Consider the following 21,509-nt stretch of genomic DNA (forward strand, 5'->3'; position numbering starts at 1 on the left):
AAATGCCAGAATGAATAAAAGAACTAAGATATTAGTGAAATGTATAATGATCTTGATGATACGTAGTGCTGATTTAAGCACTTTCACTTTCTTCCAGTGCGGATAAAAACAAGGCCTGTACAAAACTGTTCATCCTCGGATCACATGACGATGCAGAGTAAACAAAGTCCGAGTTAGCCCTGTTGCTGTTGCTGCTGTTATTGGGCTACACTCTCAGTTATTTTAAAAGTTGAACACACTAAAGGCTAAATGAAATGATCAAAGATGTTACACAAATCTATGTTTAACCTGCTCTGTGAGTTAGCGGTTGTATTATTCACCGAGGTAAACAGCAGCAGCTCACATTTATAGGTATTCATTCAGGAAAATACATAGTGACAGATCGGTGATTTGGTCTCAGTACTCGCCGATACCTGAAAAATGTGCAGTAAAATCTGTCCTTATTATTTTCAGGCTACACGGATCAGCTGGCTTACAGGAGGAGTGACGGCTCATACCCCCCCTACCAGAAGCAAGGGGCAAGCACATGGTACTGTCCACAACTGCACATGTCAACATTATCAGTTAATCGGTCACAAAAAAAAAGTAAATAAATAATAATAATGACAAATTTCATACATTTTGACTTAACAAAATTATATGTAAATCCTTCCATCCATACATGAATACATTTTCTTTCGCTTATCCCGGGGCCGTGTCACGGGAGCAGCAGTCTAAGCAGGGACTCCCAGACTTCCTCCACCCCAGACATGTCCTCCAGCTCCTCTGCGGGGGACACTAAGGCCTTCACAGGCCAGCCAAGATACATAGTCCCTCCAGTGTGTCCTGGGTCTTCCCCGGGGCCTAAATGTAAACACTAAACTACTTAATAGGGAGTATTATGCTAAATGTAAATTTTTTACCATGTTATAATGTTCGCTCATCAAAAAATCTAGCGATCTCTCCTGGGCCATATTCAAACCTTTATTATAGTTAGCTACTATAAGATTCTGTCCAAGGCTCCACCCACAAGCCTACATCACCCATGTGTCCACATGAAGTAAAATACCCCCTTTTAACTTTATCATTCAGAATGTTTGAATTTTCTGGGTCATTTGTATTTATAGGCCTATATTTTGGTCACTCATACACTGACCTGAAGTCAAAATGTACATCACCATAAATGTAGAAAAATACTTGTATTCAGTCCTTTTGAGAAATGCAGTGAGTACAAAGTGCAGATGCCTGCTGTCAAATGCAGTGAAATAAAACTACAAGTATCCATTGTAATATTCACTAAATGCACAAATCCTTAACAGTTATACTTAAAACAGTACTTCCTTATGCATTAGATGAATAAAAAGAGGTAGAGCGCTTCAATGGGTCACAAAAGAGTTAAAAATAGCAGTACAGGTGCTTTACGGGGGTTAAAACTGTAATTTTTAAACAAAAAGTTACTCTTACTGGAAAATGTAAAAGTGGGCAAGATACAAACCCGAGGCACTCTAACTGAATATATTAAAAGTCCTTTATTGCATATTCCTCTCTCTTATATAAGATTTTAAAGTGGCTTAAGTCATTTTCACACACACAATGCCACACAGCTCTTCTCCAGACATTCTGCTGCCTGGTCGTTTGTGAGAATGCTTGCACCAACCGTGTCCTCTCTGGACATTAGTGTATAGTTCAGTGTGTGCAGTGAATGACGCCTCAAAATCCTCAGATCAATAACAACTTCATCCCGTACCTGTATCTCTCTTGTATCTGTGTGAACCTCTGTTGCAGCGTGGCGCTCTTACGTCTTTGCCTCCTCCCCACGCCCTTTATTTCTCTAGGTGTGTGAATCCATATACGTGCAACAGGCTTCTATGATGAAGATGTGTATGAATCAAATTTTGGGACATGATTTTGCTAGGATCTTCCACACCTTGTGGTGGTGTGTGAAAATAGCTTCACTGTTCCACAATCTTTTAATTCCAACTTACACACATTAACTGCAACAACAAAAATACTATGCTGCTTTACATGTGTTCAAACATTAGTATTTTAAAACATGTCACACTCTCTGACTGACACGCTCAGTATGATCAGGGAATTGATTGTTCTGTGGTTAGACGTGCTTTGCTCAGTTTGCACTTCTCTGTCTCCTCTTGTGTCTCAGGATCACTGCGTTTGTAGTGAAGGTCTTCTCCATGGCTCACTCCATCATAGGAGTGGAGGAGCAGCAGGTCTGTGAGCCTCTGCTGTATCTGCTCCAACACCGACACAAGCCAGAGCGTAGCGTGTTCATAGAGGAGAACCCGGTCTACAGCACCACCATGACGGTACTGCATCCTCTGGTCCTCCGACTCTTTCTTCTGCATCCTCTGCTCCTCTGACCCTCTCCTCTGTATCATCTGACCTTCTCTACTAGTGCATCTCTGCACTATAATCACTTAAATGGTTAAATGGCTAATCAGTTGTTTTATGATTGTTTGTTTTAGGGCGGTCTCCGTGGTGATGACCCCCAGGTGACCCTCACGGCATTTGTCTTGATTGCTTTGGCTGAAGCAAAGGAAGCCAAGATTCACTGCAGTGACGACGAGGTCAACACAGAGGTGAATAAATATATATATAGTATAATATATAGTATAATATAATATATATATATATATATATATATATATACACACACACACACACACATATACATACATATATATATACATATATATATATATATATATAAAACAGGTAAACATCCTCAGTGCGCGCTAATTAGAAGAGCAAGACCAAACGTGAAGCAAAAACTAATCAAAATTTATGCTAGTGTCAACACAGCAGGCATACTGCAATAGGCGGGCTGAACTTTGCCTAATAAAATGGCAAATAAATCTATGTTTGGCACGATGCGGTATATGTGCAAAGGTAAATTCCACTGTAAAACCAGTAGGAGAATGTAACTCCAGTTAGGATTTTGAAAAAAACAGGTTTAAATCCTACCCACTTTCTTCACTTTAAAGCAGATTAAACTTTTCTGTAAAGTGCCAGTGGATGTGGAATTAAAGAAGGGCTTTAATGTGGGAAAGGGTCCAAAAAATGGGCACAGCGTTTAAGTGCAATACAGTTTGCTTGGCTTATTTTAGGCCTAAATGAACATTAATCAGTTTTATAAAAACATTGGTATGTATGTGCCAAATTAATTGTAAAATACAAATAACTGTAGAAAATGGCAAAGATGGTCTCGATTTGGTCTCGATGGGCTGTGGTCTCGTTCTTGACCATCAGAGGTCTTTGTCTTGTCTTGGTCTCAGGACCCTGTGGTCTCAGACAAGTCTTGGTCTCAATTAGTGTGGTCTTGATTACAACATTAGTGCATATATCTCCATCCCCAACCCCCCAAACACACACCTGAGGCCATGTCACCCCTCGCACACCCTTCTCAACTTTTTCATCCCTAACCCGTTGCCATGCCTGTAGAATGATCTTGAGTTGTATCAGATTAAGTATAAGAGCACATAGACTAATATACACCCATGGACCACTATGAACCTACCTGGACACTGAGGGATTACACACATATAAGAACATATATAAGTTCTATGATTTAATGTTGAAAATCGCATTCAGTTGTCTCAATGAAGAGTGTTTTTATTATCATCCTGGTATCGGAATCAGTATTGAGTATTGAGTGTATTCCTTAGTTACTCAAAATCAAGTTTGACATTTCAGTATTGTGACAGCACTAGTGTCTATGGGACTGTAACTCTGTGTGTATCCTCAGGCGGTGATCCGTAACACCACAGCCTACCTGAAGAAGGCGCTGCAGGTCACGCGGCGCCCGTACACTGTGGCCATCGCATCGTACGCTCTGGCTCTGCTCAAGGACCAGGTGGACTTCAGCCCAACACCAGCGCTGCTCAAAGCCTCCTCTGCTGGTACACTCACACAGAGAGACAGGCTCATGACACTCAGATTTACTCAGCTAATGGTCCTGTGCCACTCCACAGTTTGCACGTTGTAATTATAATCTGTGTATGGATAGCAAATGAAAATAATTTAACCCTGATTCCTCCATATTTTTAGAACTGTGCAGTTATTAATGAGCCCATATTACATGTTGTTTCCTCAACACAAACAGACCTGGAAACAGACAGACCTTTTGTATGACCGTCACACCCATATCTCGACTGCATGCCTGGATAGCACACCGGTGCAGACGGAGGCAGAGGCTGACCACACACAGCTCGTCCCACACTTTAAGTGTTGGTGAGGTGGAGACGTCTTCCGGCCGTAAGAGGGAAGATACATTTGATGCTCTCCTTGAGATAGCTACTGCTTTGTAGCTCCTCTCAGTTAACATCATTTGGAAACAATCTTCTTTGGGGGGGAGAACAGGACCTGCCTGGTCAGGACTTCTGCGGGTGGAGGTGAGATGCCAAAGTTCAATAGGGGAAAGGCAGCTAAAGTCTTTCTCCTCTATGCCATCTCAGTCTAAAACTGCCTCTCCCGGGGCAGGGAGTTTTGACAGTGAGCGGGTTATTGCAGGACCGCATGGCTTCCTTAAGGCACTCTGGGAATGTTGGTAGGAGTGGCTTTGCTGAGGTTTTGGATGCTGGTATCCTTCTGCCCTCATAGCAGGGCCATTTGATACCCAGTTTTTCAGCTGCTCTTTGACAAACTTGATGAAAGTTCTGAACCGGTAGATGGTTCTTGCTGCCTGATGTTGTTCCGCTACCATACCTTGTGGTCTGGGTGAGGGTGAATTGCTCCATGCTTGCCTCATCCCCCTCCAAAAGGAGGCTGATGAACTCGTCATCAGAGTCTGAGTTGACAAGAGGATCTACTTTGTTGCGCTGGTTGCCCCAAGAGAGTCCTGTGGGGATTGATACCCTGGGATTCTTCTCCTCTTGTGGCAGAGGATGGTTGCCCATAGCACAAGGTCCGCTTCTGTCAGACTCTCTTGGCGCATGAGCGGTTTTTCAGCAAAAGGCGGGCATAGTGCTCGTAGGACGCCTGGGATGCTAGTGCATCCCAGGTATGTTGCAGCCCAAGGCACTGTGCACAGACAAGATGACTGTCTGCCCCAGCAATTTTACTCCCACACTTGGAAGTCTTTGTAAGTACCTGCTTCTCCATCTTGAGGAGAATTTAGCACAATTTTAGCTCTGAGGTAAAACAACAAACAAATATAGCAGCCATATGGGGACAGTCCTGCTACCTCCAAAATAGTGAAGCAACAATAGATAAGCACTCAGCGACAGTGATTAGCTCTCCCTATGAACAGTTAACCTAACACGTTAGTCAGAGATGCTGGGATCTTATAGCAGGATGAAGTCCCGCCTCCCTGTGGAACATATGTCATGTCTTCCAGTCAATCTGGGACTGACATAGTCTTGTAAAGCTGGAGGACCAGCTTGGAGAGAACCATGGAGTTTTGATGACATTATTACCGCTGTCAGGGAAATAAAGATGCGGATCAAGTTAACACCTGACTGAACAGGATACTCGAGTACAGTATACCAGAATAAATACATTTAGCGTTAAATGTGTGTTAGCCTCAACTCCACTGTTTTTTTATGATCTGTCCCAGAAGCTGTGATATTTTTGTCTAACAGCAATCAGCAATTTCCTCCTCTCCTCATGTCTTGCCATGGCCTATTTCTCTCATTTTGAACTTTTTTCTGGAGGTTATTGTGTTCATGGTCAGCACGCTACGGAAGCTTGTTTAGGTCAAAAAGTCCATGTTGGACTGGATTGAAACTGGTTAGTGTTCACATCACAAGAGAGCTGCACTGGAGTCCGCTTGGTTTCGTTAGTCCGCACCAAATGAAACTGGTCTGCTTTCACACCTGGCCAAACAAATCGAACACGCAAGTGTTTTGAACTCGAGACACTTGAAGCGGACCAAATGGTTTAGGTGTGAAAGCCCCCTTAACTGAATCCCTGTTGCTGTGTCCAGGTGGCAGTCAGTGGGTGGACAGTGAGAATCACCTCTTCACTCTGGAGGCCACAGGCTACGCTCTGCTCACTCTGCTCAAGATGAACGCCATGACAGAGGCCGCTCCACCGTTTAAATGGTTAAACAGCCAACGCAGGCAGGGAGGGGGCTACGGGTCCACTCAGGTGCGTCAGATGCCCTCCCATCCTCCTATGTACCTGTGTGTCAGATGCCCTCCCATCCTCCTCTATGCTCCCCTGTATTGTTAGGTATACAGGAGGTCAGATGTCTCTATTTCATCTGCAGTTTGTCTGTGTTTTGGTTTTGGTTTTGTTGGACAGATAATAATAATAATAAAAATCTATGTTCTCTCACATGTCTGCAGCCCACAGTGGTGGTTCTCCAGGCCTTGTCCGAGTACCTGATCAAACAGCCACCTTCACAAAACCTAGATCTGAACGTGGACGTCCGAATGGGAGCTCGCACAATTCCATATCATTTCAACCCAGACACCTCCTACGCAGCCCGCACAGCCCGGGTAAGAGCCAGAGGAGCAGAGACCAGAGGAGCAGAGACCAGAGGAGCAGAGACCAGAGGAGCAGAGGACAGAGGAGCAGAGGCCAGAGGAGCAGAGACCAGAGGAGCAGAGGCCAGAGGAGCAGAGACCAGAGGAGCAGAGACCAGAGGAGCAGAGACCAGAGGAGCAGAGACCAGAGGAGCAGAGACCAGAGGAGCAGAGACCAGAGGAGCAGAGCTAGATCAGCAGAGACCAAAGGAGGGATAGTGACAGTACAGAGAAGAGTAGAAGGAGGCTGAGGTTAGGAAGCAGGAGTCCTAGAGGAAGACCAAAGAGGAGATTTAAGGATGTAGTGGAAGACGACATGTTACCTGGATACGAGAGGGTCAGATGGAGCAGAGGAGAGGGTCAGAGGAGCAGAGGAGAGGGTCAGAGGAGCAGAGGAGAGGGTCAGAGGAGCAGGAGAGGGTCAGATGGAGCAGAGGAGAGGGTCAGAGGAGCAGAGGAGAGGGTCAGAGGAGCAGAGGAGAGGGTCAGAGGAGCAGGAGAGGGTCAGATGGAGCAGGAGAGGGTCAGATGAAGGTCAGTATAAATGCATATATTTTGTTTCATTTTGTATTCACAGCTTCTTAACAATGCGGATCTGGAGGTGCAGGCTCGAGGGAATGGACAGGGAATCCTTGAGGTGAGTTTGTGAACTGTTGTTCTTGTGTCTGCTATACAGTTATGGATCTATGACACCTATGGATCATTATGTAATAATGTGGACTCTTTAAATCACAATATTCAACTGAAACAACTCCAATGACTTAGAATTAGAACTAGAAAACTGCAGTGCCCAACGGGAACTGACATCACTGCAAACATCACAACAAAGAGCTGTGCAGCTGTTGGCTCCTCCTTTGTTCAGCTGCACATCACAGTTGCAAGTAGCAGATGTTTTTCATTTGTACCAAAATGTGCCTCTGCTGAATCATATGCTTATCAAAGACTGAGAAAATAAAATTGGAGAACTAAGTAAGTATAGAGCAGTGGGTGTGAAAATCAGATAATAATTGATACTAAAATTAGTATTGAATCTCGATATTTATTTGAGTATCAATACTGAAAAAGTCCCTTTCACAGGAGAGAAATTAAGCTTTCCTGAATGGCTTTTGAGTGATCTTGAGCTGTATCAGATCAAGTATAAGAGCACATAGACTAATATACGCCCACGCACACTATGGAACCCACCTGGGCCACTGAGGGAATACACACACATAAGAACACATGGTAACATAAAAGAAAGTACTATGATTTAATGAGGAAAATCACATTCTCGTTTATTCCTTAGTATCTGAAATGGACACTGTAAGTTAGTCACCTGACTAACTTACTAAGTCACCTGCTCTTCCTCTGTGTGGCCTGTAGGTGGTGACCTACTACAACCAGCTTCACGAGGTGGAGGAGAAGACACTTTGTGTTCACTTTGAGCTTGAGGTCACAGTGGAGGAATCAGCTGGTCAGTACAAACTCTATAAACATGATTCATTTTAAACAGGACAGTGAGGATTTTTAATGTATTTGATATTTGAACAGAAAAGTCTTCTCCTGATGTGGTCAAGTCCTACCTCATGACCATCAAAGTCCTGTGAGTCCTACCAAATCAAACAGTCACTTATTTTTTTAGCTCTCTCCTTTCATGGCTCAAGCATCATTGGTTTGTTTCCTGTGCCGCCTCTGCTGGAATTGAGTAATTATTTACCTTAAAGGATCTTTAAAGGATCTCATCATCTTCTCATCTTTGTTTTAATGTTGTTTCCTCATCACAAACAGACCTGGACTTGTGTTTTGTTTTATTCACTCATGTTTAACACACTAACCCTGCATATTTAGGCTGAGTTCTTCTCTCAAACTGAAAACCCACTGTTCCACCTTATGATGTCATGTGACAGGAAGTGCTCCACTGTGTTTTTAAACTCCATACACCTTCACAAGGGTTATTTGGATGATTTCAGTTAAATTGCCAATCTCTACTGAACTAAAGGTAAAAATCACTGTGAACTTGAAAACTACCACTTCATGACATCACAAGGTAAAACAGAACACTGAGCTTCGGAGATGTAGACAAACAAACAGGCTGCATAGCAGCTTCTACCCATGAGCAGTGGATGTGCTCCAGGAGCACCAACACAGATAAAAGGCCTGAAGAGACTCCATGCAATAATCTATTTGTAGATTTATTTATTTAATTCATGTTTTTAATGGTATGGATGTGAGAATTTGTCTATATTTATTCATTTTTACTGCTACAGATTTGCTTTGTCGAAGTTTTGTTGTAATTTGTACAATGACAATATATCGATAATTAATCAAATGAATCAAAACACAACTCCAGGTTTGTTTTGAAGAGGTAACAGAATTTTAACATGTCTTAAAGCTCACATGAGTTAATTTTCCATAATATAGCACCTTTAAATGTTGCACAATATGGCGTTACTTTATCTTTCTCCATGGAAACAAGCAGTTGATGCCACTAAACTGATCTGTAGACAGGAGAGCCCACTCACTGTTAAATATGTTTTTCAAGTTTATTTATTTATTTTTGATTAATTTTCTTTACTACTAAGAAAATTAGCTGTAATGGAATAAAACAAGCCAGGTTAGTTAATGCTGTTGCTGTTAAGGCTGTGGAACATTGTATACATGGAGACAATGTCCATTTGGTGATGAACATTTAAATAAGTTTTTTTTTAATCTGTATTATTTGTCTTGGTTTTTCATGCCTCTTGTGTCACAGGGCACTAGGACCCAGAGACGTGCGGATGGTGGTGCTGGACGTGAGTCTGCCCACAGGCTTCACTCCAGACAACACAGACCTCGACATGGTAACAATATACTCATACTTCAACTACTCTAAGTACTGCAAATACTTTCCCTTCAAAGGGGCAAACAGGAACTGTCATTTAGTCTAAGTATGGACAGAAATATTAAGCAGCCACAGCTGCTCAGAGACAGTCTGAGAGACCATGCAATCATGTGCCTGTAGTCTGTCCCCTAGTAGTAGTAGTAGTAGTAGTAGTAGTAGTAGTAGTAGTAGTAGTAGTAGTAGTAGTAGTAGTAGTAGTAGTAGTAGTAGTAGTAGTAGTAGTAGTAGTAGTAGTAGTAGTAGTAGTAGTAGTAGTAGTAGTAGTAGTAGTAGTAGTAGTAGTAGTAGTAGTAGTAGTAGTAGTAGTAGTAGTAGTAGCAGTAGTAGCAGTAGTAGTAGTAGTAGTAGTAGTAGTAGTAGTAGTAGTAGTAGTAGTAGCAGCATCAGTTCTGTAATTAGCAGTAAAAATAAACCTGTCAAATTGTGATTGTTTTTTGTTTTGCAGCTTTCTAACTCAGTGGACAAATACATCGCAAACTTTAAAGTGGTGGACAACCTGAGTGACAGAGGCTCCCTGATCCTGCACTTGTTTAAGGTGCTCACAATGTTTCATACTGGTTTAAAGGTTCTATAGTACGTCACATTAAGCTTTAAACTGTTGTTAACTTCCCAGAAACATTCCTGGAGTTGTTTTGTTTCATTCACACATGTTTAAGTAATCCTTTATTATTAGTCTGTCTACATCTCCAAAACTCAACATGCTCTGTTCCACCTTGTGATGTCATGAAGCAGTAAGAGCTTCTTTTACCTTTACGTCAGTAGACATTGGAAATTTGTAGTAGTAGCAACAACAGCAGTAATAGTAGCAGTAGTAGTAGTAGTAATGGTACTAGCAGTAGTATGAAATATACAGTAAGTATTAACTGTTATAGTAGTAGTAATAATCTATGTTGTTTTTTTTTTTAATCTCAGGTTTCGCACAAAGAACCAGAGATTGTGATTTTCAAACTCCAGCAGAACTTTAAAGTGGGACACATCCAACCCTCCTCCGTCACCGTGTACGAGTACTACAACCCAGGTAAATACTCCAATCCAATACTGCTATCCAGAGAGACAAGGAATCTAACCCACAACCTCCTCACTGTTTTGCAGACCACCGGTGCAGTCGTTCATTCACTCCCAGAGAAAACACAGAGGAGCTGACTCAGATCTGCTCTGGGAACGTCTGCAGATGCACTCAAGGTCAGGGCTCAGGCTTGGGCTGCACAATTCACTGGACAAAATGTAACTGCAAGTTTTTTGACAAGTATTGTCAAATACAGTACAAGAGTTAGATGTGCGATATGTTTGGAACTATATGTAAGATTTAGATTTTAAATGTTTAAACCTGACCTGTCTGTGTGCCCAGACACAAGTTAAACATGTTCAAATCAAACATCACTTTGACTGAGAACAAATGTAATGCTGATTTATTCTTAATTACAAAAACATTGGACAAGATGTCCCATTTATAGATTTTATAATTTGGTGTTTTGGTTCTTAAGATGATTGTCCAGTCAGAAAGCAGAATGAGCCTCACATGAGTCTCTGCAGCCAATCATTAATCATTACTAGTGCAGCCTCTGCAGCTCCGATATCAGCTGTGCTCAGTCAAATAGTGACTTTTCTCTGATTATGTTTTTGTTTGAATGTGATGCTCAGGTTTATAATGTCTCTGAGGTGTGATGTTTCCCTGTGTCCTCCAGGAGACTGCTGTGTCCCAAAGGAAGACTCTGAGAACTTGTCAGACAAAGCCCGCGAGACGTTTGCCTGCACCACTCTGCACCACGGTACCACACGCTAACACACTATCACACTATCACACTATCACACTAACACACTATCACACTAACACACTATCACACTATCACACTAACACACTATCACACTAACACACTATCACACTAACACACTAACACACTATCACACTATCACACTAACACACTAACACACTAACACACTAACACACTAACTACACACTAACACACTAACACACTAACACTAACACACTAACACACTAACACACTACACACACTAACACACTAACACACTAACACACTAACACACTAACACACTAACACACTAACACACTAACACACTAACACACTAACACACTAACACACTAACACACTACACACTAACACACTAACACACTAACACACTAACACACTAACACACTACACACTAACACACTAACACACTAACACTACACACTAACACACTACACACTAACACACTAACACACTAACACACTAACACACTAACACACACACACTATACACACTAACACACTAAACACAAACACTAACACACACACTAACACACACACTAACACACTAACACACTAACACACTAACACACTAACACACTATCACACTATCACACTAACACACTAACACACTAACACACTAACACACTAACACACTACACACTAACACACTAACACACTAACACACTAACACACTAACACTACTAACACATACACTAACACTAACACACACACTAACACTACTACACACTAACACACTATACACACTAACACACTAACACACTAACACACATAACACACTAACACACTAACACACTAACACTAACACACTAACACACTAACACACTAACACTAACACACTAACACACTATAACACACTAACACTAACACTAACACACTAACACAGACTACACACTAACACACTAACACACTAACACTACACACTAACACACTAACACACTAACACACTAACACACTAACACTAACTAACACTACACACTAACACACTAACACACTAACACACTAACACACTAACACACACTAACACACTAACACACTACTACACACTAACACACTAACACACTAACACTAACACACACACTAACACACACACTAACACACTAACACACTAACACACTAACACACACACTAACACACTAACACATACACACTAACACACTACACACTACACACTAACACACTAACACACTAACACACTAACACACTAACACTACACTAACACACTAACACACTAACACACTAACACAACTAACACTACACTACACACTATCACACTAACACACTAACACACTACACACTACACACTAACACACTAACACACACTAACACACTGAACTAACACACTACACACTACACACTAACACACTAACACACTACACACTAACACACTAACACACTAACACACTAACACACTAACACACTAACACACTAACACACTATCACACTAACACACTAACACACTAACACACTAACACACTAACACACTAACACACTAACACAACACACTAACACACTACACACTAACACACTAACACACTAACACACTAACACACTAACACACTACACACTAACACACTAACACACTAACACACTAACACACTAACACACTAACACACTAACACACTACACACTAACACACACTACACTAACACACTAACACACTAACACACTAACACACTAACACTACACACTAACACACTACACTAACACACTAACACACTAACACACTAACACACTAACACACTACTACACTAACACACTAACACACTAACACACTAACACACTAACACACTAACACTAACACACTAACACACTAACACACTAACACACTACTACACACACTACACACTACCACACTAACACACTAACACACACTAACACACTAACACACTAACACACTAACACACTAACACACTAACACACTACACACTAACACACTAACACACTAACACACTAACACACTAACACTAACACACACTAACACACTATTTCTAATTGAACTAAACATGATTGTTGTGCTTTTCACGCTGCATTTGACCCTTTAACACTGCTTAGGTTAAACTGTCAGGAGCAGCAGCCATCCACAGTGCACTGAGCAGAGACAGACATTATGTAGCACTAAATGACTCAAATGCACAAGCAGGATTTGTTGGAGTAACTGAGGCCCCACATTTCAGGAAATGACACCCCCCCCTCTGCTTTCAGAACTACCTGCTACAAAATCAAGCCTTGAGTGCCAGAAGAGCTAGAGCCAGCACTTATGTCAAGGACTGCAGACCTGGACTATACTTAGACTGTACTTGGACTACACTTGGACTATACTTGGACTGTACTTAGACTGTACTTAGACTGTACTTGGACTCTACTTGGACTGTACTTGGACTGTACTTGGACTCTCTTACTCATACTGTTGTTTTTCTTGTTTCAGTGTTCAAAGTGAAAGTGCTGAGTGCGACCGAGAGTTACTATGACAAATACGAGCTGCAGATCACACAAGTCATCAAACTGGGTACGAGTCTCCGCCCCTCTGTTCATAACTTTTTAAAGTGCATATGACAAGTGTTTCTAATTCTGACTTGGTGTGGTGGGATTGTATGTGTGGTCAATATTCATCAGTTTTACATGAGTACATCAGTACATACTCTCTTCCATATTTTGGATGGCGTTTTCCATGTTGAAGACAAACACAGAAGTATTCTGTTTTACAACTCAGTGCTGTTCTATGTATTTTATTTTCTTTACTTTTTCATTTTTCCTCCCACAAACTGCCACTTGACTGATGTAAAACAATAATCCATATTTAGCTCAGGTACAGTGAGAATGATAAAGCCATGGAAAGCTCTCGTCTGCACTTTACGCCTGAGTGAGGCGCGTTCACTTCAACTGTGTCCCTTTAGGAGCTGAGGCGGGGATTCTGGCCGGACAGAGCCGGACCTTCCTGTCTCATGGAGCCTGCAGAGACAGACTCAAGCTGGTCCCAAACCAGGAGTACCTCATCATGGGCCCCAAAGACGACCAGTGGAACATCGACAGCGCCACCAACAGGTAATTGTATTTATATTACTATATTTGTATTTTTTACTTTACCTGTACATGTATACATTTATATATTTATGTCTTATTTGACACAAGTCTCTTGCTATTTTTGCTACTTATTTAGAATTTATTATTACAATTTATATTGTTGTTCTTTGTTATTATAATATATCGTGATGGGTGAGTTACTGCACTTCCTGTATTACTGTATTATTACGTGACATCACAAGGTGGAACTGAGTGTTTTCTGTCTGAGAGAAGAACTCAGCCTAAATATGCAGGGTTTGTGTGTTAAACCCGAACCCAGATCATGATTTGTGATGAGGAAACAACATTAGAACATAGATCAGAAAAGAGAATCATCTGGGCCCTTTAAAGGAGCTGTATGTAACCTGCCCTCTTACTGTTTCAAAAGGATACTAGAACAGAACACTACATGTGATACCATTGTTTGTGGAGTCCCACAGGGATCAGTGCTAGGCCCCAAATCATTTCTTTTATATATAAACACCTTGTAATTAGTTTCTGAAAAACTTAAAATTTAAAAGCAGTACAAATTGCTCACTTAGTTGGATATAGAGAACATACGAATGCACTTCTTTGTCAATCAAAGATACTGAAATTTGGGGACCTGGTAAAATTTAAAACATGTCAAATTCTTAAATCCTTACATTTTTAATTCTCATTACTGTTTATTTTGAACTTTTCATAAACGATAAACTTTGTGCCTTCTTTATCATTATTATTAGTCTGTGCGATCATAAACAAAATATATTTGAGTGTGTGTGTATATATGTGTTATGCATATGTGTGTATGTGTATATATATTTATATTGAATATATGTACTGGATATTTTAGATGCGTGTGTGTGTATTTATGCAATTCATACGACAGGTAAGCACCCCAAAGGTGTAAAAAAAAAGTGTCAGCCACGTGATTATGTAAAACAATTGGAATCGTTTTTTTAAACTTCAACCTACTCTTTTTGAGCACCAGGTCCCAAACATGTGCATGTGCATATCCTTGTTATTGTTGTTGTACATTGCTCAAACAAATAAAATGAATGAATGAATGAATGAGAATCACACCTGAACCTGTGTCCCCAGAGCCTTATTTGTTTAATGGTTTGTTCATTATTCAAAGACTATGTTAATGTATGCTGAATGTACTCCCCCTGGTGGTAGTTTGGTGGTCTCCTGTATTTGTGTTGACTACACTTTACTCCCTCTTGTGGCAGGTACGTGTATCTGCTGGGTAAGAACACGTGGGTGGAGCGATGGCCGTCTGAGGAGGAGTGCAGCGCCTCCCTCAGGCAGAAGTGTGAGAGTCTGAACGCTATGGCCAACGAGCTGTCCACGAACGGATGCCGACTGTAACTACGCAGTGTCCCTGAACGCACCACCACTGGAGCTGTCCAATCACTCTATGTTTTTATTATTATTACACAAATAATACAAAAAATATTACACTTCTCTCCTGAGATTTATTTGGCTCCTCTAATTATTGTATCTGATTACTCTAGTGATCTGACTTTACTGGACATGTACGTGGACCCACTATCTGTATTGGTTTCGGTTCATTGGTGCATCTCTTGAAATCTGTAAAATGTCATTGTTTCAGTCGACAAAACACTTAAAATGTTTATTTGATTTAGAATGATTTTGTTTGTATTTATTTCAGTGATTTTGACTTGGCTTTTCGGCTTATGAGACAGCACAGTAGAACCACAGTGCAATGAAGGGTTTATGGGTAAAACTAAAATCTGACATACAGTCAAAGAGAAAATAAAGTGGACACCAAGTAGTGAAGGGTCTTTTGGCTCTTTTATGGGAGTCCGAATCTTTTGGATTGATACATTTCATATATGAAAGAAGCCAGTGTGAAAACTCATTTTACCTACAAACTAATCACAGAGAAAATACCAAGGCTCAGATCTGTTTGAAATGGTTCAAACTGAGAGTGGAAGTGTGTTTACCCTTTGAAACGATGAATAACCTCTGTCTGATCTGTTCTCATTAGAAGAGTCTGATTTACTCTCATTAGAAGAGTCTGATCTCGTCTCATAAGTGGGAACAAGCTCCATACAACATAAACGTTCTCTGGGTGACTTTTCATTTGTTGTTTTGGAGACAAATGGTAAATGGTAAATAGCCCTCACACTGAGGCAAAGGTCCTATTTTACACAAAATGGACTCTTGTGATTTTAAAACCATGCAGACTGGACTAGACCAGAGACTAGACTGGGTACTATAGACCAAGACCTAGATCAAGAACTAGACCATACACCAAACCAGGCTCTATCTAGACAAGAGCTCAGACCACAACCCAGACCAGATTAGACCAGAGACCAGACAAGGGAATAAAGACCATAGACCAAAAGTTAGACCAGAGTCCACATACGAGTCCAAACAAGACCACAGACCTAAACCTGACTGGACCAGGCTGGGATTACTCCAGGGACCACACAGGGTATTAGGCCAGAAAACAGAGACCAGACCAGACACCTGACCGATAGGCCAGACCAGAGCCCTGACCACACCCAGAGACCAGACCCAGAGGCCAGGCCCGTAGACTTGTCCAGAGACCTGACCAAAGACTAGACCAAGGACCAGAGTCCAGACCTTACTGGTACTAGTCTTGAGCTAGTCCACACTTCACTTCTAGACACCAGACCATAGTGGACTGTCTGATTATCAGGATCAATTTACATTCCAGAGTCCAGAGAAGAATAAGAGAGAGACTAGAATCCTACCCCCAGACCAAAGTCCACTTTGGAGTTCAAACAAGACCAGAGATCAAGACCAGACTACAGCAGGACTACGGTGGGACTACGGTGGGACTACAGCAGGACTATGCGGGGTAGACTAGAGTCCGTACCCATCTAGAGTCCCAAACTATAATTTGGACTATAACCAAGAGTTACATCAGAGTCCAAACTGGGGTCCAAACAAGACCTAATCTGGACCGGATATGGGTGGGACTTCAGAAGATCTACGGGTTAGACCATAGTCTAGACCCATCTAGACTCATAGGCCAGAGTCCAGACTACAGTGGGGCAAGACCCTGGTCCACATCCCAGACTGGAGCTAGGACTACAGCGGCACTAGACCCTGGCCCAGATCCCAGATCTGAGTTTGGACTACAGCGGCACTCGACCCTGGCCCAGATCCCAGATCTGAGCTTGGATTTGCCCTTGAGGTGCCATGGTGAGGTGGAGGTTCTTCCTGGAGGTTTTTCTGTGCCTCTGGTGCTCTGTGAACGCACAGTGAGTACTTTCATCTGTTTATTTAAAAGAAAATTCTGATTTTCACATTTCTAACTCCTTTTTTTTTTCCAGAAATTGGCGAGACAGGTAAGTTCTTCAATTTACTGCTACTGCTACTATTACTGCTACTGCTACTACTACTACTACTACTACTACTGCTAGCTACTACTATTATTACCACTACTACTGTTTCCAGAAGTGGGTAAATGGTAGTCAAGTGGTCCATGAAATTAGTCACATAAGAGTAAAAAGTATTTGGGAAAACTGCTAAAGTAAAAGTAATATTTTGAAGTGAATGTAATTTGAAGGACAAAACATGAAATAAAGTACAAAATCTGGTGTTTTCAAAGGACAGATGCAAAAGGCGACAAACTAAATCATATCTGAAGGAGCGCTGCAAGAAACACCAATGTAATTTCATATTTTCAGTATAAAGCTTTTGTCACTTGTACTTACTCACAGTGTAAGAGTACTGTTACCTCAAATAAAATATTACTCAAGTAGGAGGAAAAGTGTGTCGCTAGTACAATTTCTTTAAAAAGTTACTGAAATAGATGTAACTGAGTACTGAGTACAACTGTTTCTACTACATTAATGATCAGTTTTTTAATATTTAAAAAAGTGCCGTGTTCTTTTCCAAACAAAGGTTTGTAGTAATAATTTTGCACCTTTGTGGTTATCTCTACAGTCCAACAGGGCTGTCAAAAGTCTTGAAAATCAGATACTCATTTGAACAGGCACTGATACTAAAAAAAGTCCCATTCACAGGAGAGAAATGAACCTTTCCTGAGTCGCTTTAGAATGATTTTGAGCTGTAGACTATTATACACCCATGGACCACTATGGAACCTACCTGGACCCTGAGGTATTACACACATATAAGACCACATGGGAATAGAAAAAAAGTACTATGATTTAATGTTGAAAATCACATTCTATTGTCTACAAAGAGTTTTTTTTTTTAATGTTATTGTTTTTTTTTTTCTTTGTGGTTTCACAATCGTATTGAGTACAGTATCAAGTATCAAGTGTACTCCTTAGTGGAAATTGAGTTTGACATCTTAGTATTGTGAAAACAACACAGTCCAACAAGTTGTTTTTTTTTTTTTTTTTTTTTGCACATTTGTCATCAATTGTTTAACAAACACCTGAACTATATTATTCTATAATTTTCAGATTTGAGCCTTTTGAGCGCCACCTACAACATTCCAGGTAACCAGAGACCAAACACCACACGCCAGAGACCAGAAACTAGACCAGAGACCAGAAACTAGACCAGAGACTAGACCAGAGACCAGACCAAAGACTAGAAATCAGAGACCAGACCAGAGACCAATCGAGAGACAGAAGACCAGTCCAGAGACCAGAGACTAGAACAGAGAACAGAGATCAGCACCAGCAACAGCAGAACAGGGACCAGCCAAGAGACCAGAGAAACCAAAGACTAGAAAGTATAGACCAGAGAGCAGATGAGAGATCAGACTAGACCAGAAGAGAGACTAGAACAGACCAGAGACCAGACCAGACCTAACGACCACAGACATGTTTAATAATAGCAATAAATGTATAACTTATATTTAAAACATAAAAAGTGCATAAGATGTGACACATAAATTTCACTTTATTTCTATGTAAAAAGTCTATGTTTACAAAGTGCACTGTCCTAAGTTTATTCTCTTCATAATTCTGTGTTTTTGTTGCAGACGTCCGGATGAGATCGGCACTGGTCCCCGGTAAAGTTCTCATTTTTGAAATAATTGAAACAATATAACAAAAAATATATATTTACACCAGATCTACTCTGCAAAATGGACTTTTCAGAGCTTTCCTTGTCCTCGTCTAGTCCAGGTTTAATCCCAGTGTAGGGGTCAGTCGGTCGTGTGTGTGTGAAATATTTGCTTTTGGAAAAGTGGAGTTTTGGGGCCAAGGTCCAGAGATTTCATCAGACAAAAAACTCACGACTCTCACTTTGGATTACCACTGCTTGTACTATTACTTTTACTATTATTAGTACTACAACCACTACTAGTCCTGATTCACTCCTTATTTAGTCTTGGGTTTAGTCCTGGTTTAGTCTTTGTACAGTCCTGGTTTAGTTCTGGGTTAGTCCTAGTCTAGTCCTGGTTCAGCCCTGGTTTAGTCATGGTTTAGTCCTGGTTCAGCCCTGGTTTAGTCATGGTTTAGTCCTGGTTCAGTCCTGGTTTAGTCCTGTTTCAACTCTCATGTAGTCCTGGTTTAGTCCTAGTCTAGTCCTGGTTCAGCCCTGGTTTAGTCGAGGTCTAGTCCTGGTTCGGTCCTGGTTTAGTCCTTGTTTGGTCCTGGTCTAGTCCTGGTTCAGTCCTGGTTTAGTCCTTGTTTGGTCCTGGTATAGTCCTGGTTTACCCTGAGTCCTCTCTTGGTTGCAGGTTCAGAGTCCTTGCTCCAGACGTGCTCAGAGCAGACAGTGAGGAAAATGTGGTTCTTCAGGCCGATGGGGTCTCTGGTGCGGTCCCGGTCTCCATCCAGGTCTGGGACTTTGGACGGAGCAGCGTCCTTACACAGACCTACGCCACCCTGAGCCAGGACAATAAATACCACATGGTTCACAGTATACGGGTGAGTCCTGCTTTAGTTATCGTTTAGTCCTGATTTAGTCCTGGTTTAGAATGGATACCACATGCTTACTCAGCATACGGGTGAGACCTGGTTGTCTTGGTCAAGTCAAAAAGCTCTCAAAACTATTCTGTATCTCTATGAATTTGACCAAAACTGCAAAAAAAGTACTAGGAAATGATGTATTTAAAGATAGATTGAACTCTTTTTACATATAGGCTTAAATACTAAGATATACCAAATCTTCAGCCAACACACTCACTCACTTCTCCATTCTGCTGTTGTCCCATAGAAAGCCTTTATTATCTAAATACGACTTAAGGACTACAGTGCGGTAATACGCGAACAGTTAATCATGAAATTAGAAGGACTGTAGTCTTTTAGTCCTTTAATCGGCTGATGGAGTCTTAGTCAATATGATGATGATGAGGATTTCTATGAGACAACCACAGAAAGTGACTGAGTGAGCTGAAGATGAATCTGTCTTTATAAATACTGTACATTTTAATTTAATTACTCCTGACAGCCAGAGGGAGGTGCTTTGCTTTGCACTTGGATATCTACATGTTTGCCCAGCATGTAGGTCGAGAACATAGAACATCTGGAAGATGAATCCAAGATGGTGCTGTGTTGTTTTCAATGGCATCGCGCCAAAAAAGATTTTTACTTTTGCGTTACTTCCTGAATACTGGCCTTACACTGCAAAACATGTGACATCAGAAACGTGCATTTCTGATTGGTTCTTTTCACTCTATAAAGACGCAGGGTCTGACAGTGCTACGCAGAGCCTGAGCAATGCTTCACTTCAAGCATTTGCCTACATGTCCAGAGAGCCTGGCAGACTTCTGTCCACCCTGACCATCGCCAGACGTCAGGTGTGGCTAGACCAGTCCCCCCCGTCGGAGCTTTGTAGGGATACACTTCACACACTGCCCATCCGTGACCGCGCCTCCAGGTCATGAGGAAGCCACAACAGTCCAGTCTGACCTTTGACCTCTGACATCACATGAATGAAACAGAATGAGAGTTATGCTTGTTACAAAGGTTCTATGAATTGTGGATGACCACCAGAGTTTCCTGTCACTCAAAGTTATTGTGAGTGCATTTTGAAAGAAAAGTGTAACAGGTGTGTCAAGTACATATGGGTTTTCTGGTGTCACCCACGTCACGTCAGCTTTGAGGTTATTTATTCTTGACCTATGTTCTGCGTACACATGGAGATATCCAGGTGCAAAACACCGGCCTCTGGCAGTAATCCAAAATTCAAAAAACCTTTGTTACATGTGTAACTCTTGTGTTTCCTAATACTTTTCTCTGCAGAAATAGTTGTTTTTATAAATCAGTCAATCAATCAAAATCACTTCATCTTAAGCACTCGGAGCAGTAATATACAATAACAGAAAAGGTCAAACAAATGTCTCAGTGCAGCTCAACAGGTAGAGTCATGAAGTAACAGTCCTCAGGACAAAGATGTCCTCCTCTGTGTCCTGTAGCATCACAACAGCCTCCAGGGGGAGCCAGAT

General features: G+C 41.3%; 2 protein-coding genes across 2 annotated transcripts in view; both read left to right on the plus strand.

Moving 5' to 3' along the window:
- LOC110165654 (ophiophagus venom factor-like) overlaps positions 1 to 15,820 on the plus strand; it is a 70,974-nt gene extending 55,154 nt beyond the window's left edge. Inside the window, exons 28-44 of the mRNA XM_055158550.1 lie at positions 454 to 529; positions 2,141 to 2,303; positions 2,463 to 2,576; positions 3,743 to 3,896; positions 5,921 to 6,084; positions 6,285 to 6,437; positions 7,042 to 7,101; positions 7,827 to 7,917; positions 7,995 to 8,046; positions 9,196 to 9,283; positions 9,770 to 9,859; positions 10,237 to 10,342; positions 10,417 to 10,506; positions 11,010 to 11,093; positions 13,521 to 13,601; positions 13,990 to 14,137; positions 15,367 to 15,820. Coding sequence (XP_055014525.1) covers positions 454 to 529; positions 2,141 to 2,303; positions 2,463 to 2,576; positions 3,743 to 3,896; positions 5,921 to 6,084; positions 6,285 to 6,437; positions 7,042 to 7,101; positions 7,827 to 7,917; positions 7,995 to 8,046; positions 9,196 to 9,283; positions 9,770 to 9,859; positions 10,237 to 10,342; positions 10,417 to 10,506; positions 11,010 to 11,093; positions 13,521 to 13,601; positions 13,990 to 14,137; positions 15,367 to 15,505 — 1,853 coding nt within the window. The 3' untranslated portion in view covers positions 15,506 to 15,820. The remainder of the gene's footprint in view (positions 1 to 453; positions 530 to 2,140; positions 2,304 to 2,462; positions 2,577 to 3,742; positions 3,897 to 5,920; positions 6,085 to 6,284; positions 6,438 to 7,041; positions 7,102 to 7,826; positions 7,918 to 7,994; positions 8,047 to 9,195; positions 9,284 to 9,769; positions 9,860 to 10,236; positions 10,343 to 10,416; positions 10,507 to 11,009; positions 11,094 to 13,520; positions 13,602 to 13,989; positions 14,138 to 15,366) is intronic.
- A 1,325-nt stretch (positions 15,821 to 17,145) lies between these two features.
- The window catches only part of LOC129410298 (complement C3-like), a 47,358-nt gene continuing 42,994 nt past the window's right edge, over positions 17,146 to 21,509 (plus strand). Inside the window, exons 1-6 of the mRNA XM_055157995.1 lie at positions 17,146 to 17,394; positions 17,467 to 17,481; positions 18,571 to 18,606; positions 19,098 to 19,127; positions 19,800 to 19,989; positions 20,772 to 20,941. Coding sequence (XP_055013970.1) covers positions 17,333 to 17,394; positions 17,467 to 17,481; positions 18,571 to 18,606; positions 19,098 to 19,127; positions 19,800 to 19,989; positions 20,772 to 20,941 — 503 coding nt within the window. The 5' untranslated portion in view covers positions 17,146 to 17,332. The remainder of the gene's footprint in view (positions 17,395 to 17,466; positions 17,482 to 18,570; positions 18,607 to 19,097; positions 19,128 to 19,799; positions 19,990 to 20,771; positions 20,942 to 21,509) is intronic.

The sequence above is a fragment of the Boleophthalmus pectinirostris genome, unplaced genomic scaffold, assembly GCF_026225935.1.
Source record: "Boleophthalmus pectinirostris isolate CB_2022bp ecotype Guang Dong unplaced genomic scaffold, ASM2622593v1 HiC_scaffold_22, whole genome shotgun sequence".
NCBI lineage: Eukaryota > Metazoa > Chordata > Actinopteri > Gobiiformes > Gobiidae > Boleophthalmus > Boleophthalmus pectinirostris.